Genomic DNA, 18,613 nt, shown 5'->3' on the forward strand with positions numbered 1-18,613 from the left:
GAGGAGGGTTTGGACGATGTATCTTCGCCGCCGGAGGTCCGCCACCGGAATGAGAAGCTCACGATCTCGCGGTTCTCTGTCTCTACTCGCCATTACGATCGAAGACGCCGATTTCTCATCGCCCATCACCAACAAACCCCCAAATTGATATACAACGCCGTTGGGGGTTTGAGCTCGTCGAGTAAGGGTCGAGAGAGAGGTTTTCGGACAAGGGAGGAGAAAATGCTGACTGGGCCCTTCGCAATAACCCAATTACACGGGAGGGAAATTTTGGTCATTTCAAGTTTTAGAAAAATTTTATTTTTGTCATATTGTTGTACATATAGTGTGCATGGTCTGTGTTTGTCAGAAAAATCATATTTCGGTTTCAAGATTAAGAAAATGTCAGAAAAAAATCTTATTCATATATATGCAAGTGTATCGATTTCAATCTGGTTAATAATACTTCAACTCAACCTAACTTACCGAATGAACAGATGGTTAGATTTTAACTCAAAAATAAATGGTTAAAATTTACAACCCAACCCAGCCCAACCAATTTCGGTTTGGTTGGTCGATAAACCCACTAAAACACCCACCCCTACCCCAAATCTTCGTACTCATGCTTCTTGAGCCCCTTTGTTTAGGGCCTACATGCTGGGGGTTCTTTTTCCTTCGTGTTACTGTTTTTTTTTTTTTTGGCCTCTTTGTTGGTGATTTGTCACTCTTCTCGCTCTTTGAAGTTTTTACTTATTAATAATTTACAACATCAACAACCACCAACAAACATTATCCCACTAAATGGAGTCAATATACATCCGAGAACGCCACTAAATTTTACTTAATAGTAATTTGAAATCAAATCATTGAAAACTATAAACACATGCAGCATTTCAATATTCCCAAATCCACTTGACCACCTAGGCAAGTCAAATAATGCTTCTTGTATCCCATATTTGCTTCTCATTATTACTCGTCCTCCTCATCATCGTCATCGTCATCTTCCTCCTTGTCATCATCATCGTCATCATCGTCCTACAATGATCAAAATAAATGCAAGAATATTTTGGCCTTTTTAAATACGTTCGGATATATCTTGAATTATAAATTCTCTTTGCACTGTGTGTCGTATTATACAGTAAAATCTCTGTATACATTTTGGAAATTATCATACCATAAACAAGGAGTAAGTAGAATTATTTTCCGACTTTAAGGATTTGAAATTGCATAGGGGATAAAACGATAGGTAGAATTTTTTTTTTTTTTTTTTTAACAAACGATATATACACCAAGGAGGAGGGGGTGAACTTAATTTCATAATAAGTTAGCAATAATGTGATTCAAATTTGCATTTGACGAGAAATGAACAAAAAACCTCTCACTTACAAGTGAAAAGAAATACTAGACCATAATACTAAGTGGTATAAGTGTTTGTAGATTTATACGAACGCTTTTGGAAGAAGCGAACATGTTTTTCTTCAAAAACCACTTTGAAGTATTTTTATAGAAAGTAGTTGAAAGTTTGAATGAAAATACCGTCATTTTCTTAAGAAACGTACTCCTAGGCTTCTAGAAATGGTGCTTATGAGTGTAAACGGTGCTTATGAGCATAAATGTTTCTTACAAAAGCAGTCTTAACGGAGCAAATAACTTCAATGTCAAACAAAAGTTGTGCAGCTAAAAATGCCTACTTTATGGTTACTTTGTGTACCACGACTAGCGAGCATAAGAGCTCACCCTTGTGTTTGGTAAAAAGACTAATCCAAAGGAAATGATTTAATTTACAAGAAAAGGGAAAAAATAAAATAAAATCAAAATTCTCTACTTCTAGCAACATTTTGCCGCCAGGCTATCCCCGGCTGAGCAGCCATTCCTATATCTGGTTTGCCATAAAACTGACCAGCTACCTGCGCCGGTGGTGGCGGAGCCCACCAGCCTTGCTGCACAGGAAGATTAGGGTTTTGTAAGTTGGGTGCCATAGGCTGAAGGGACTCCTGCTGGTGTGCTAAACCGATATGGGGTCTCAGCATTTGTTGCTGGGAGCCGTTCACCGGCAGCCTCGGTTGCAAACGCTGGTACTGAGTTTGGGGTTGGGAAGGTACATTAGGCTGCCACTCCGGTATGTCATCATCGTCGTCGTCGTCATTCCACGGATGAACCGAAACCCTACTTGCCTGATGAAATGTACTACTACTACTACTATTGTTTTGACCATATTTTTGTATCAGCTCTCTCATTTGATCTACCGGGCGAGAAGGGGTATGGGGATTGGGATAGAAGGGCTGCGCTGGCGTTCCAGGCCCCCTAGAGGAGGGCCTTCGGGCAGAAAACTGATTCGACCCACCAGCAAAATTGAATTCAGGGAGATCATCTTCATGCCGAGAAGAGCCAGGGCCAAACCCGGGAGGAACATCATCATCATCGTCGTCGTCATCACGGGCAGGGGTAGTGTGGGTCGGAGGTAAGGCTCGGGATGGAGCCGTCTTAGACGCGTAGGTTGTATCGTGCTGTCTCCTAGATGTAGTAGTAGTAGTAGTAGTACTAGTAGTAGAAAACTGTTGCTTTTTCGAAATGTGTTTGTGGTGAGATGATTTCGGCGACGTTAATTTTCTCCAGACAATAACACCAACAAGGCCATTATCAACACTGTTAAGTGCCTCAACGTGTTCAGTCTGAATAACCTTGCTGAGCATATCTACGGTTTTATTATGGGGAGGGCAAAAATATATTTCCACTCCAGAACACGGCTCAGAAAAACCGACTCTCTCATCCGTCACGTACGAGTCAGCCACCTGCAGGCCCGAACAAGTTTTAGTATGAAAAGAGTAGACCGGGAGCTAAAGAACAGGATTTTATAAACATATCATTGTATTGACGTTACCTCACGAATGCTTGCGGACTCCGATTCCGACGACCCCTCATCCGGAACAAAATGCACGACCTGCATAAAACCAAAATCAGTAAGCTACAGCGCTGTATCATACAATAATTGAAGTCATATATAAATTGATCCAAAATTTCCAATGAACGAGAGAGGGAGTTCATGCGTCATTTTCGGTACAAACTTCGTCGTCCAAAACCATTTCCCCAAAGGTAAGGTTAATCAACTCCTGAGTTTCATTTGCCCGACAGTAATTAAAAGACAACCCAATTTAACAGGAGAGTTCTCTTCAGAGTAATTCAAGCTCAACCCAATTTAACACTAGTGTCTTGAATATATCTTAGAATTCGTTTCAGACGCTTATTGGACCCGGAGCCCCCCATAAAATGCCATAGATCCCTGCTCTATATGTTAGAAAACTACGCAATCGATTTCCCCTTTCTTTAATTTTTGTATTCGCTGGTGTCTAAGCATCGATAAACTACCCAGAAAAGAGACTGCATGGCATGTTAGAAGAACAAAGGGAGTCTAAGCATATCGATAAACTACCCAGAAAAAAGACTGCACGGCATGTTAGAAGAACTAGCCACCTCCGATACAAACATTTTAAAAGATTTTCCTTTTCTGAGTTGTCGCAACATAACATAATACAAGAATCTTTAAACAATAAAAATAAACTTGGAGATACCATGACAGCACGACTTCGGGATTGTGGCAGCTCTTGCAGGAACTTCTCAAATGCATCGAGTCTTACTCTTCCCTTGATATCAAGACAACCAGGCCAGTCTTTTGCAGTGGCTTTTTCACCGCTGCAACGGAAAAGTTGGATTAGCATGAATCAGAAACGAAAACTTTAGCATTATACAGATCGCATAACACTACATAATTAATTTGTCAATCTCTCAAGTTTACGCATTTTCGATTCGAGTATTATCTTTAGTTTCACAAAGATGAAATAGACGAGGGAGCAGAACATAAAGTACAATAAAAATGAACATCTACCACAAACCCATCATGGCACTGCACACAATATCAGTCCACATGTAAATTCAACTTCAAAGAGTATCCAACTAAGATAGATTAGAAGATTGTACCAATGCAGTGGTATGTAATAAACGTTGATTGAAAGAGCAGTGCACCAATGCAGTGGACAATCCGAAAATAGATTCTTCTTTGAACAAATATGTAAATGGAAAATGCAGAATAAGGAGAATTTACGACAAAACGAATGTTTAAAAGACGTACCTTTTATAGATCCCAATAACGGAGGCCATGGGTGAGAGATTCAGTTGCAGGGAGCCACTCCAAACACGTTCACCCTTCGGTGTGACAACTAGTCTAGATACTGATTTTTCAGGACTGCCAACGGATTTCACAAAGGCACTGACGTCATGGGATTTTGTATCTGCGCTATCACCGGTTTTCATCACAGAATGACCGTCAGTTATAATCCCAGCGGAACTGTCAATTTTTATCACAGGAGGACTGCCACTGGTTTTCAAGTCAGCATCTGAAGTTGTATCTGTTGTACAAATTCCATCAATCTTCTGTGGAGAGTCATTAACAGTATCCTTGGGGCTTGGAACCAAAGACTGAGACTCAGAGCCTGTCTCAGAGTCGTCCTTGTCTGAGGTGCGTGTAACTTTCCCAGGGAGAATCTCGAATGGAGGCTCTGTGTCCAGGGATTCCATGAACTCATCTAGGGAGACAATTGGAGGAAGATCCTTCGATCCGTCATCCACCATCAGGCCTTGCATTAAATCAGTAGCTTCAGTAGAAGGAATAGTAAAGGGGTAGACACTTCTGTCTTCTGTATTACTCTTCTCACCTGCAGCATTTACTTTGTCCTTGGGTTTATTAGGTTTGGAAGGGGTAGACACTTCTACCTCCTTGCTTCTTGGTTCACTATGATTATGTGATGTTGCATCAACTGGAATATCAATTGAAGCGCTATCATATTGTTCAACTTCAACTTCACCCTTGTGCGTTTTTTTCACTAATCGTCTCATATCAACTTCCGAGTCGGGTAAAACAACCATTTGTGCTAGTTCTTCAGCCTTTGCCATCCGCCATTCAGAAAGCTCCTTTGAAGCAAGTTCTTCTGCAGTCATAGAACATAATTGTTCTGGAGCTATTTCTCCAGACATAACTCTCTCTCTTAGATCTGGATTATTACGATCTTTAAGATTGAACAAAAGGGACCTTCCCTTCTCTTTATACTTCTTATTCACGCCTCCAAATAGTTTGAATAGTTCTGCTTCAATTCTAAAGGCCAACTCTTCTGGAGACTGAACTACTTGTTCATCTGGGGGTCCACCCAATTCCTCAAGATCCATCATCTGTTCTTCAGCAGGTTGAATTTCTTTCCCTTCTTCCATTTCCATTTCAGAATCCAAAACCCAGGACAGCCCATTTCCCTGCAAAAGTTCATCTTTGACAAACAAGTTGTCACCAAATGAAACATTTACACGAGGAAAAATATCATTTGATTGGAATTCATTCCCATCACATATTGAGGTCAATGTGGAAACATTTGTAGTTGCATCAGCCAAAATTGTTTGGCCCGCACCTTCTCCATCATTACTTTTCCTAATAGAACAAGTTTTGCTGGAAGGAGAATTCTCCTTAGGCTCTTCAGATTCAGGTTTAACAGGATGGGAGCCAGGCTGGGGAGTCCCATGTGTTTGCCCCTGAATTGCTCCAGCCTCCTCCTCAGACTTCTTTCCTGAATCCACGCATTTATCTTTCTGCTGATTAACCAATGCCAATGCAGCCGCTAACGATTCTCTCATCTTGGATCTTACACATTCAAATGATTCATTTTGAAGCTTCGATGGTTGTATCCGCGGTGTTTGATTCTTTTGACTAGAAGACCGCTGAGACCCAGACCTACCAGAAAAGGATTCCGTCTTTACCATTTTCTTATTCGGCACTGGCGAATGAGGTGACCCTGGCACATTCTGCACAGACTCCATGGACTCCATCATTACCATTTTCTTATTTGGCGCTGGCAAATGAGGTGATCCCGGAGCATTGTGCACAGATCCCATTTCTACAGCTCTTCCGTTTGATACAGGCACTTGCTGCAACCATGGTCTATGTTCCATATATGCCACACGCTTGTTTGGCATTGACAACTGAGGCGTCGCTGGATTATTAGTCATGGGTTCCAATGGCGCCTTTCGCTTAGTCGATGACAACTGATGTGATCCCAAATTATAAGGCAATGATCCAATCTCTCCCAGTTGATTGCCAGGCGTTGAAGTTTTCAGTGAACCAAGATTCCCATTTGCACGATCAACGTGTCCTATTTGGAAGTATGACATTGATAAGCCATGTGACCCAGGATTGTCAGGTACAGGATCCAACATCAGTTCCATTTGCTGACTTGATACTGAAAGGTTGTGTGACTCAGGGTTACTAGATACAGAACTCATCCCTACCATTTGAAATTCTGGCATTGATGAGTCCATACCTTTCAAAATGGGGTCAATCTGACCCATTTCCATGCTTGATATTGGCAACAGTGGTGACAGAAGATTGTTTGACATGCTAGATCAGAAACATCAAGTTTCCTGAAACTCCAAGTTTGCTCCTTGCCTTCAAGGGATGTAACTCCAAAGAGAAACATATAAACTGCGATAGAAGAGAAAAGAAACTGATCACAACATGTTCTTCCTTTAACAACTGAAAACAAAGAGAAAATGCAACAAAACTCAATTCGTTAAAAAATCACAGCAATTTAGACCTCAACAATACAAGAAATGATGAGAAAGGAGAGCAGAGATCAAAAAGGAACTAGTGTATCCAATCATTAGGTGCATCTGCGAGAATTGGTGGGTGAAAAGTAGAAATGAAGTTCTATCAATGTCTGCTTAAATAAAAACCTAATACATAGCAACCATTTAGGGTGCCTATGCGACCCTGCTTTCAACCAGTTTAGTCTTCTAATATTGGGAGGCTCAAAATGGTTTAGTTTCAGGTTTATAAAATTGAACTTCAAGCCCTATAGTAGGACAACTTTCAGGCACCCGATCAGAAACATAAATAACTACGTCTTTCTTTATCAAATCTTTGAGACATTCATTCCGTACCTATCGGGTCACAGTGAACCACTAACAATACATGTTTAGAAGCTAAGCCAAATGATGATGGATAAACCAACTTCATGCTGAAGCTATTGATTGTTTGTATGATAAAACTTCTTTATAAACCAACTTCAAAACTGTGTATAAAAAACTTTCTGCTGAGTTTTATCAAATTAATTATTTACTAATTTTACTTAGTCCCTAATTGTAATGAAAGATAAAGCTATTGCATTTGTCTTGGAACCCAGAAAAATCTCACACTGACTGGGGACTCTGGGTAGCTCAGTAGACAAGACAATCATGCTTAATTGCATAAAATTCCGAATTCCAAAAACATTCAATTTATTAAGTTGTTATTACTAGTTGCATAAGTTCTCTATTTTCTTTCTGGGCCTAAGCACAGGCACTAATCAACAGGGGTAGAATCCCCTTTACAACCCGTGAAACTGAAACAATCACAAATCCAGCGGAGAAAGGACAAGAATTTCAAGCCAGTAGAAAGAAAAAATCTGGAAGCAGCAAGACCAAGCCTCTACCAGTTTAGTAGGGGTCTTTTAGCACTCCAGTTTCCTGTGAATCAGCACCTTGTGGGCTGCATTGATTGAGCATTGAACTGGTGTTGGTTTATACGCTGAAGTCTTCATCACAGGGTACAGTAACCCTCAAAGAAATTCTTCAGTTTTGCTAAAGTAAGTCCACCATTGAGGGCCCAGACCCAGAGCTTCTCATATATTGGCAAAGCAGCACCAAACATTGCATACAAAAACTGCCCAACCAGTAAATCCACCAGCTTAAGGTAATCTCTTTTATCATATTCAAAAAAGAAACAAACAATTAAAAAGAGAACGGAAGAAGAATCTCTTGCAGACACAAGACACCAACTAATCACAAGCATATGCATAAATTGTTCTTCAAGAAAACATAATACATACATAAACGGGTCTTTTAGGAGAAAAAACGTGTCTTTAAATACCAAAGTCGACACTTTTCATATAAGTAACCCTAATTTTAAAACACACGAGTAAAACCAATTCAAGTAGACTGACCCAAACACGAAGAAAAACTAAAAAAATAAATCAACATACATAACAACAACAACAAAATCAAATCTAATGGTAATTATCTCATTCAACCCACATCAATCCGAGTCCCAAAAAACCCTAATTTCATGACCATAACAGCGAAACCAGCACGAAACGACTGATATCAAATAAAAACGACAGCAACCATATCCAGAAACAAAAAATCTAATCAGCAATTACCATCAATCTAATCTAGACCGTATACTTACATGAACAAAATCGAGCGGCGGTCGGAGAAATCGATGGGCGATTGGGCGGGAAAGCCTTGTGCGAGCTGAGCTGAGGAGGTGAGTCGGCTGGAGTGGAGGAGGATTAGGGTTTGGGTTGGTCTGGAAGCTTCGCCAGAGCGGAAAATAGAAAACCCTAATTATATAATAAAAAGAAAGAGAAATTATAAACCTGAAAAGGAGATTTTATATTATCGTCGAAGGCCTCGAGGCTCGATGTGTTTTTATATAATATTGTATCGAGTTGGAGCGCCGAAAAGCGGTTCTGTAGAAAGAACCAAGATCCTCTCCTGAGCAATTTCCTTAGGGATTTTAAGGATCTCGTAATCTTGTCCGTTCATTTTATATCGTCCAATCAGTTTTCGTTAGATACTATTCATATTAGAATTTTAAAATTTAAATTATAAAGGGTAAATTACATAGTAGGCCCTCAGGTTTGAGGTCTATTGCAATCTTATACAACATCTTTAAAACATTTCACTTTCATACCTCAAGTATTATTTTATTTCAATTTCATACAACCGTTACATTTTCCATCTATAGATCTGTTAAATGCTGACGTGGCTGCCAAATGTCTGCCACGTGGCAAATAAAATAATTTTTTTTTTTTTTAAAACCTAAAATTGGAAGAAGAAGAAGAAGAAGAAGAAAAAAAAAAAAGGGACCGAACCCCTGCAACCCAGAAGAAGAATGAGGAAGAAGAAGAAGAAGAAAAAAAAAAAAAAAAGGACCAAACCAAGAAGAAGAAAGAGGAAGAAGAAGAAGAGAAGAAGAAAGAGGAGGAGGAGGAAGAAGAAGAAGAAGAAAAAGAAAAGAAAAGAAAGGACTGAACCAGAAGGAGGAAGAAGAGAAGAAGAAAGAGGAGGAGGAGGAAGAAGAAGAAGAAGAAAAGAAAAAAAAATGATCGAACCCCCTGCAACCCAGAAGAAGAAGGAGGAAGAAGAGGAGGAGGAGGAGGAGGAGGAAGAAGAAGAAGAAGAAAAAAAAAAAGGGACCGAACCCAGAAGAAGAAGAAGAAAGAAAAACAAAAAGATATGTGGCAGACAGGTTTTTTAAAAAAAAATTAAAAAATTATTTTATTTGCCACGTGGCATATATGTGATAGCCACGTCAGCATTTAACAGATCCATGGATGAAAAATGTAACGGTTGTATGAAATTGAAATAAAATAGTACTTGAGGTATGAAAGTGAAATGTTTTAAAGATGTTGTATAAGATTGCAATAGATCTCAAACCTGAGGGGCTACTATGTAATTTACCCAATTTTAAATGATTTCTGACCGCACGATATACCATGAACGGACATGATTGCAGGATCCCTAGGATCCCTAGGGAATTGCTCAGGAGAGGATCCTAGTTCCTGTAGAAAAAAAAGAGTGAGTTGACACGTGTGACACCCGCCACCTGGATCCATGGCCCATTTTGGATAACATCCTTACTAATGGGAAATTGTGACCATTGGACATGAAAATAGAAATGTAATATCTATACACTCATTTTTATTTCATACACACTCATTATTAATATTTGTCGTTTGTTTTTCTTCAAATTATTCGATTTGAAAATTAAGAGGGTATGTGAGAAGTAAAAAGAGGTATTGTTTGGGCCCAAAATATTAGTTTGGGCCGAGTATAGAATCATTCTCAGCTCGGAAGGCCTTACGACAAGGGCACCATGGATCGTTTAGTTCGTGGGCTTCCGAACCTAGGTCGGTAAAGTCATGCTGCAAGACGGGTCGAATCCTGGCGCAATAAGGAGTCCTGGCGAGATTAATAACCCGGAAGTGAATCCGGCTCGATGAAAGGATAAGTTCAAAATCCTGATGGGAGTAGGAGTACTCGATATGGTGTTTGATTAGAAGAAGAAGTCCTAGTCCGAGTAGGGTGTTAACTTGACCTAGAAGGTATCCGGTGCTATAAATAGAGGAGGCTGTGCATCGTTCAGGTCTCCACCAATTCAACAGACAACTGCCCTGCGCAAACTCTCTCAACAACTTTGAGATTTTTTTTATTTTCTCTTTTCGCTGACACATCTTCCGTTGGCATCAACAGCACTGTGAAAGCAACCGGTGATATCTTAAGTCGGCATAGATAGCTCTGTCGCCGTAGAATCAGCTGATCTCGCAGCATCTTCAGTTGGCATCAACAGCACTACAGTGAGGACGGTTGGTTACCTATCCAAGTCTCGGTCGAGAAGGATTTCTGAATCCTTGTTGGTCGAGGTCATCTCATTAGCCTTCTCGGCGAAGTGAGGTGTTACAGCTTACTGAGCTCGGCGCATTGCACACCAAGTTATTTTATGATTGGATACTCTCAAGTGGGATTTAGAGTTCGGCATTCAGACGGCCAAACCACGTTCACTATTAAGACTTATATTTGCTTTGAGTATTTGTGCCCTTACACTTTGGTGTCGATTCGGCGTGAGTTTACTATGACGAATACCATCACTGTGATCGAATCTGACGACGATGATTCGTGAACTTCGTAAGAATAGTAGCCTTGTCTTCAGGTTCGAGAACCTAAGAGGCCGAGACGTGTTCCTTCCTCGGTCGCAATCGCAAGACGCAGAAGTCAGCCGCGCACCCAACGCAACATCAATAAATTTTACTCCTCGGCCGAGCTCGGCCGACGAGTTGGCACGCCCCGTATTCAACCGAAGGACGTAGTTAGCTTATAGATTACTTGGCCTACGCGCCACGTAGGCTTGGTAGTTTTTAGGGTCAACAGGTATGTAGATAGCACATTGCATGAAAATAACATAAGAAACAACCATTTTACACAAAATAGGCACTCTAATAAGAAGTAAACACACTTTGATTTCTTCTCCATTTTGAATAGCATCCTACTCTCTATTTTATTTCCAACATTAGCACGAATGTCTATATATTTTAGAAAAATTAGTATTCGGTCCCTAGTTGGTAATGTTCATTGACTGAAACCTTATTAGTTTTTAGATTTTAATTCAAGTCCCTAGCATTAATGTAATAATAAATTTACATGTCAGTTACATAACTTTTTTAAAATAAAAATTAATAATTGATTTAGAATTTTAATACTCACACCTTTATTAAACTTCTAACTAATTTTCAATTCAAAACATTTCCAAAATAAATAAAAAATTAGAATAAGTTTGTACCCATTAGCTTTTAAAAAAAAAAAGTTTTCAATTTTTTAATTTTATATGTACCCATTCATGTAATTTTTTTTCAAATTTTAAATCTTAAAATGTAATCATTCTTAAATATACCAATTTGTAATACGTAAAATGTACCCTTTTTTTTATATAAAATCTATTCAATTTTTTTCTAATCCATTTTTAAACTTATATGGGTACATTCTTTGTTCTTTGTTTTGAGAATGTATCCATATCAAGTTTAATTGAAGAAATTTACAAATGTTATGAAGCCTACTTTTTTTTGTGATTTTGAAGAATGTACCCATGTTTATATATATATATATATATATGCACACACAATAGTATAATTTATATTTTAATATTTTTCCCACAAATTATGGTTTTTTTATTTAAAATTTCATTAATATAAACAACTATAGAATATAATAACAAACATAGAAATAAATTATCATATTAATTTCAAGGACTTTGATCAAAAATTGAAAACCAACAAGGTTTTAATAAAAGAATATTAATAACTAAAGACCGCATCTAAAGTCTCCCATATATATTTTTTTGTTCTATGTTAAGAGAGGATCATATACCACGACGATATACACAATCTGGATGGTGTGATAATTCATTTGTAAACTACCAAGTGTGTGATGTGGAATGCGCTCATACTATTATTCATTCTCTTTTATGGATTAAAGCCTCCATATTTTTTTTTATTCTACACGATATTAGGTTTATCATGTCCATGAATTGCAACATGTGTTATCAATCATGGTATGATATTGATACATACAATTCCAAGCAAGAGTCATAAATCATTCATTGAAATATTTATCTCTATTAGTTTTCTTTTGAACTAGAGTTATCACGTGGTTTAGAGTTTCTTGTACTTAACCATTACACATCAACATGCTCTTGAATTCCTTTTCTTCTCTTGAGTTTTCACATATCCAAATTATATATGTGAAATTAAAATTTTATATTGGTTTAATTTCGATTATTATTGTGTATGAGTTTATCATCATTTCATTTGAATATGCAATTTCAAATACCAATATCCGAAAGTAATTATTTTATTATATGTAAAGACAATGAATAAGTCTACTCAGACATAAATGACCTTTTCTATTATCGTTCGATTATTGATCAGTTTGCAAGAACTTTGATCATCATTTTAATAAGTTAATTTGTATACCTTTTGACATACCAATTGCTTAACAGGTTTGTACCTTCTCTAATGGAAATATTGGTCCATTGTATAAATTTCATTAAACTACTTTAACTATGAGCACATGATAAGTGGCATTTCATGTCCTTTATTTTAATAACGATAAAAAAAACCTCAAAGTTTGTTGGTTTAATTTCCATGAAGTGATGATAGACATTCATGTAAAAGATGAGGACCCGCAGTACCATTTAACTCTCATCCTATAACAAGAATGTGACTTCAACCTTGTTGACCTTTGGTTGTCATCCAACGATATGTGTGAGGCCTATGATCCCCTATAATATGAATTTAAAAGCTCATATTGATGCAACTTAAAGCCTGAAGCTCGTTGCACCCATAACCAAATGGTTATATGAATGTGTAAGACTAATGCATACACCATAATATGAGGGTTTTTTCTTATTACTGACACTCATAATAAACTATTTGTCCCTTTCTTCCTAGGAATGAATTTGTACATCGTAGATGATAAGTTAGTCGATTGAATCGGAACTTGGCGTTTGTTGATTCTAAATGATTGAGGGTCTAAAGTTCCTCAAGTTTTCATTGCATAACAAAACCAGACAAATTTTTTTGGTAGATGTACTATCACGCCCCGACTCGTGAATAAGGATTATTCACGTGGTAGGGTGTGAGCCATATCTTAGCTATAAAAATAAGTTCTATAACCAAGACATGGTGAAAAAATTAAACTAAAATTATTTGAAACTAATTATACAATACATCGTATAACAAATTTTACATAATAAAAGCTTGTGTTTACAACATATAATTTATCGAATACGCAGCGGAATAAAACTAGTACACACTTTCTTCACCAAAAGTACAAACAAATTAATTGAAATGACTAAACTTTGAAAGTACATAAAATATACGCAAATTGTGAGTAAGTACATTCATGCATCTCATTTGCATGTATTTTACGTATTTGCAAGGTTTACTCATTTCAATTAATTTGTTTGTATTTTTGGTTATGAAGTAATTGTGCACTAATTTTATTCCGTTGCATATTCGATAAATTATATATGGTAAACTCAAGCTTTTATTGTGTAAAATGAACATGGGTAGTACACTCTTTTTGAAATTGAACACGAATATTACACTATTTCTGAAACTAAACATGAGTACCACACACACTATTTATGAAACTGAACACAGGTACCACACTATTTATGAAACTAACTGCGGGTACTATACTTCTAAAACTAAATAGGGGCATTATACAATTTTTGAAACCGACTATTTATGAAACTGAACTCGAGTAATATACTATTTCTGAAACTGAATATTGGTACTATCAATATAAAATGTATGCACATAAAAATCAAAGTTTATAATAACATGAATCTCCTCTCTTGGCAACTTCAACCAAAAACTTCAAACAACCAAAAACAAAAATTTCACAACCAAAACATTAGAAGAGTCGAGGAAACTATCTTGTAATCGGTGACACCACCTTATAAGTACATAATGGGCAAATTGTATTATATAAACACATGATAATTTTATCTATCGCACCATTGTGACCTTTAAAATAATATATTTGTTGCACGTAATTTTCACTTACAAATAAAAAAGAATACTACTAAACGCAATGACATTAGCAAGATGAACCGAAGTTAACTGAAGGTCTAAACTCGAAATGATAAGAAATATCCAAACCAAAGCTTCAAGAATAATATTTATTTGGTTAAAGTTTCACTCAAGTTTGACAGAATATATAAAATCAAGCAAAAGCTTTGTCACACTAATGCATGTAAACTCAAAACTTTGATTTCGATAACTTGAAAGGTTGCAAATAGAGGGAAAAAAACAAAATGCAAAGTCGTGCCACACACAAAGAGCTCTTGGCAATTTTGAGATAGCAGTTCACAACCAAAGGCAAAGCTGATAAGGTTTTCTGAATTTTCAATTAATTTTGGTGGCCATAGGAAAGATTGATGAACTTTAGATATTGACGGTGGATTGACATATATAAGAGAAATAATAATAATCACTAAAACAAGCTGTGCTCTTAAACCTGACGAGGTCTTCTCGAAACGTGGTTCTAGTTCAACCATGAATCCGTCCACTCGTCCATATAGCAATATAGCATCATGCGGGATCTGAAATACAACGCCATCATCGACAGGTGAAAGCTTGTGGATATCGGGAAATTGAGTTTGATCTTGAGGTTGCCGGAGATGGTGGATGCGAGCGCTTCGGAAGACGTGGATGGCTTTTGTGGTTACAGGGACGGTGGGTTTATGAGGTACTGAGATGACGTCATGGTGGACATGGAGGAGGAGAAGGAGGAGTGCAGGCAGGGAGAGAGAAGGCGATCTCCAAATGAGAAGAACACCCGTGATGGAAACGAAGAACATAAACGGCCAATACTGATGGTAGGGTAAAATTGGAAGCTCAACAAATTATTTGTTTGGGCCAGTCTTTATTAGGCTGATTTGATATTGTGTTTTGTCCTAACCATTAAATAAAGTTATTACATGGTTTTTGATTAAAAATCAAAGTATTGAAACACTTTTCATTAGTTTTCCTATAAAAAAAAAACAAAACAAAACAACAACCCTATCCTATAATAATTCTGACCCTTTATTTACGGTGCAGACTGTTAGCTGACTCATGATGACATGGTGAAGGGGAAAGCCTACGACCATTTTTAATTGTCCAGAACTGTAATAAAACCAACTAATTTTCAATTATTGACTGGCGGATTTAATTAAGTGGGACGGTGGATTTTCTTAAGAATAAATTACACAAAAATAAAACATAGGCACAATAATAAACCAAAGAAATCAACGTCAAGATCCCTAATGATAAAATTTCTTCCTACGCCGAAGTTTTTGAAAAACATAAACATAAAATAAAGTAAAATAAAGTTCACTAAGTCACACTAGCCATGAACTCTTCGTCCTCCGCCATGAGGAAAGTTAGCTTGCCCCGTCTGCGGCGAAAGACAAGCCTCAAAATCAATGCTTCAATCTTCAGCCGCGGCAAACACCGTCAGCTTCACATCGAACTTGTTCCCAGCGCCACTTCTAACTGCCAGAGGCCTTCCTCAACCAAAATCGTTACCATGCACGTGGCGAGCTTCCCGTGGCCAATGCGTGATCGCTTGGCAAAGCATTCATATGTTATCCTACTAATCCACTCCAGAAATTAGAAATGCATGACATGCATTTTCTGTATTGAATATTAATTGAGAAGAAATGATTACACCAGCAAATTGGACATATCAACAGAGAATGATAATTTGATTACGCATCAAAACATTTATTTTAATAAAACATTAGGCGATATTAGCTCCTTGGAGTATAAGGGTAGAGGATACAGAGCGTTCATCCACAAACCCGAAGGTGGTCCTACAACTAGACTGTGACCGCATCCATGAATTCTGAATCATTTCCCATAGCCTCCAAAGTCTCAGCCAAAAGACAAGCTTCAATATCAATGCTACCTTCTTCAACCCCAGAAAACACTGTAATTTTCCCATGTGACTTATTCCCACCACCACTTCTCACCCCAACTGGCCTTCCCCAACCAAAATCATTTCCATACACGTCGAACCGCGGTGAACTGCTTGTGGCCAAAGCGTTAGCAGCCATGTTTCCTTCTGTCAGCAACTTAGGCTCTTGTACCCAACACTCCAAGAATTTTCTCAGTTTCTCTTCTGTGTGCAAAGCCACCATCTTGTTCATTTCCCAAGCCACAAAACCAAGCCCGCGCTTGATAACCTCCCTTGCTTTGATGGTCACAGTCCCTGCTTGAACTGCATTGCCAAAGTATTGTTGTGACAATGGTGGGTTCATTCTTTACCTAGCACCTATGAGTAATCGATAACTACTTTCTTTATCAGGATCAAGATCTCCATTACTACCACGGATTATAGACCGCCAAAGATGAACTAACACTGCTTGTAAAGAAGATATTTTTCTTTTAGTATTTTCAAGTTGAATCTCAGCATTGGCTTTTGCTTTCAGTTGAGCAATTTTTTCCTTTGAGAAGTGAAAGACTCTTTCTTTTAGTAATGGTACTCGGATATTTCCGATGTGTTTATCGGAGACTTGATCCTCAATTTTTGAGAATGGAATTCGAATGGGACTAATAGTACCATCGAGAAGCCAACGCTTAAGAACAGGTGGTTTTGAGACAAAATCAAAACCCCGAGAAATTTCGGACCAAGAGTTAAAGAAGTGCCAAAAGGAAGTGCCATCAACAACTGTGTGGTTGACGGTGCAGCCTATGAAAATACCATCCCCAAGCTCAGTTACTTGCACTGCAAGCAGCGGCTTAGAGGTTCCCTCGTAGCTTTTAGCACCATTTAGAGGAAAAAAAGAGTGGACAACATCACGAGGAACATAGCCAGATTCATTTATGTCGGAGACGGTAACACCGTAGGCTTTGGCATGGACAAACAGGGCCCCTGCATTATTACAATTGATGAAAAAGGAGGTGGTGTTATCGTCGTGGTGAATAGTGGCAAGGCGACCGGAAAGTGGAGGAAAGAAGTCAAGTGTTCGAGAAAGGGAGGCTTTCAGATGTTGAATATGTTGTGGCAAGGTCTTCGGGTTGTGAAAGAGGAGTCCCTTTTGGATGGGATCAACAAGAAGGAATTGGAGGTCCCATGGAGTTAACTCAACTCTTGGAGTTGAGCAATACTCATTAACATTATGGCTCGCGGCTTGCACTGTACTTGTTGAGATGATCTTGGCGCCTCCCATGGCTTTTCCTAATGTTTTGAAAACTTGCTATCTTTTTGTTTTTTGGGACAGGCTCAATCCTCAGGTTGGAGAGGTCGGCATATATTTATATACCAGGCTTCGCTGCGAGGCTAGACTCTGAAATTGAGATTTTATTATAAAATCTACTAGTAATATTGAGAATAACTTAACTCACTATAATATTTGTTGCATTACTTATGTGAAATTTTTCTCTTTAAATTTTCACATGACTTATTACATGTGATGAATTTTCAAGCTAAAATATGAATATAAGGACGAAACCATCTTAGACCCACGAGGTGGATGCCTCCACTCAATTTTTTTGGTAGGAAAAAATGCACACGTTGCATACAGCAATACCAAGGGTTTGCCATGACAATAAAAAAAAAGAAAGCAAAAGTTTAATTTTGATTCCAAATATCCCAAGTGTCCTAACCCAAATGCCGATAAAACTCAACCCCACCACAAAGCAATTTCTGATCCTCTCGTCCTCGTCTTGTTCTCCTCCTCTTTCAACCAAACTCAATTAAAAGGATGTGATATCCACACACTTCTTTTTACTTTTTATGCGCCTTTTTGATTTTCGGCCGTCGGATTGGATGAATTGAAAAAGATCAACGGACAGAAATTAACAAAGGGTGTATGAGAAGTAAAAAAGGGTGTGCGCAATTAAATTGAAAAAAATTTCTCTCCTTTGTGAGAGCCTCTCATCCGTGAGAGCCAGAGAGGAGCCCATGTCACCAAAATCTGTAGGAGCTTTTAAGATTGAGCTTTCAGGTCCATCCAACCAGACTTTTCCTCTCATAATTTCATATTTTTTTTTTTTCAAAATTCCTAAACCTCTGACCCCGCTCAGATCGTGGGCCTGAAGGGTCTTGTCTGCAGGGATGACAGGTAGAAAACGGGTCAAAACCCCACCTATTAGAGATAAATGTGAGGAAAGCCTATAGATGCTAGCAGATATGGAATCTATGGCAAAAGAAATAGGAAAATGATCATCTCCGGATCCTCTTTGTTGGGATCTGGAGAATCCATCAATCGCTACCTTTCATCATATATCGTGCGGTCAGTTTTCGTTAGATACTATTTATATTCAATTTTAAATTTTAAATTTTAAATGATTCTAACTGTATGATCTATGATGAATGGTCGTAATTGATTCATCCCTTGGATTCCCACAAAGAAGATCCAGAGAGGATCATTTTCCAAAAAAATAGACATAAATACCTCCAACCAAACAATGGCAAATGGATGAGAAATAAATACCACCAACCACTCATG

The 18,613-nt window shown here is 38.0% G+C and overlaps 1 protein-coding gene and 1 pseudogene across 4 annotated transcripts; both read right to left on the reverse strand.

Moving 5' to 3' along the window:
- Positions 1 to 1,648: 1,648 nt before the first annotated feature.
- On the reverse strand, positions 1,649 to 8,544 carry LOC126630941 (uncharacterized). 4 transcript variants are annotated; one of them, XM_050301097.1, is made up of 6 exons: positions 8,240 to 8,544; positions 7,533 to 7,714; positions 4,106 to 6,496; positions 3,549 to 3,669; positions 2,861 to 2,920; positions 1,649 to 2,771 (listed from the first exon to the last, which is right to left on the reverse strand). In XM_050301097.1, exons 3-6 carry the CDS (start codon positions 6,409 to 6,411, stop codon positions 1,791 to 1,793), a joined length of 3,468 nt encoding a protein of 1,155 aa, XP_050157054.1. In that variant the 5' UTR covers positions 6,412 to 6,496; positions 7,533 to 7,714; positions 8,240 to 8,544; the 3' UTR covers positions 1,649 to 1,790. The 4 variants fall into 4 exon arrangements, with proteins under 4 accessions (XP_050157054.1, XP_050157053.1, XP_050157056.1 ...); XM_050301096.1 differs by having other exon boundaries at positions 7,485 to 7,714; XM_050301099.1 differs by having other exon boundaries at positions 7,485 to 7,749.
- A 7,226-nt stretch (positions 8,545 to 15,770) lies between these two features.
- Positions 15,771 to 17,396, reverse strand: LOC126630953 (uncharacterized acetyltransferase At3g50280-like; annotated as a pseudogene).
- Positions 17,397 to 18,613: the final 1,217 nt, after the last annotated feature.

Source organism: Malus sylvestris, chromosome 8 (genome assembly GCF_916048215.2).
Source record: "Malus sylvestris chromosome 8, drMalSylv7.2, whole genome shotgun sequence".
Lineage (NCBI taxonomy): Eukaryota > Viridiplantae > Streptophyta > Magnoliopsida > Rosales > Rosaceae > Malus > Malus sylvestris.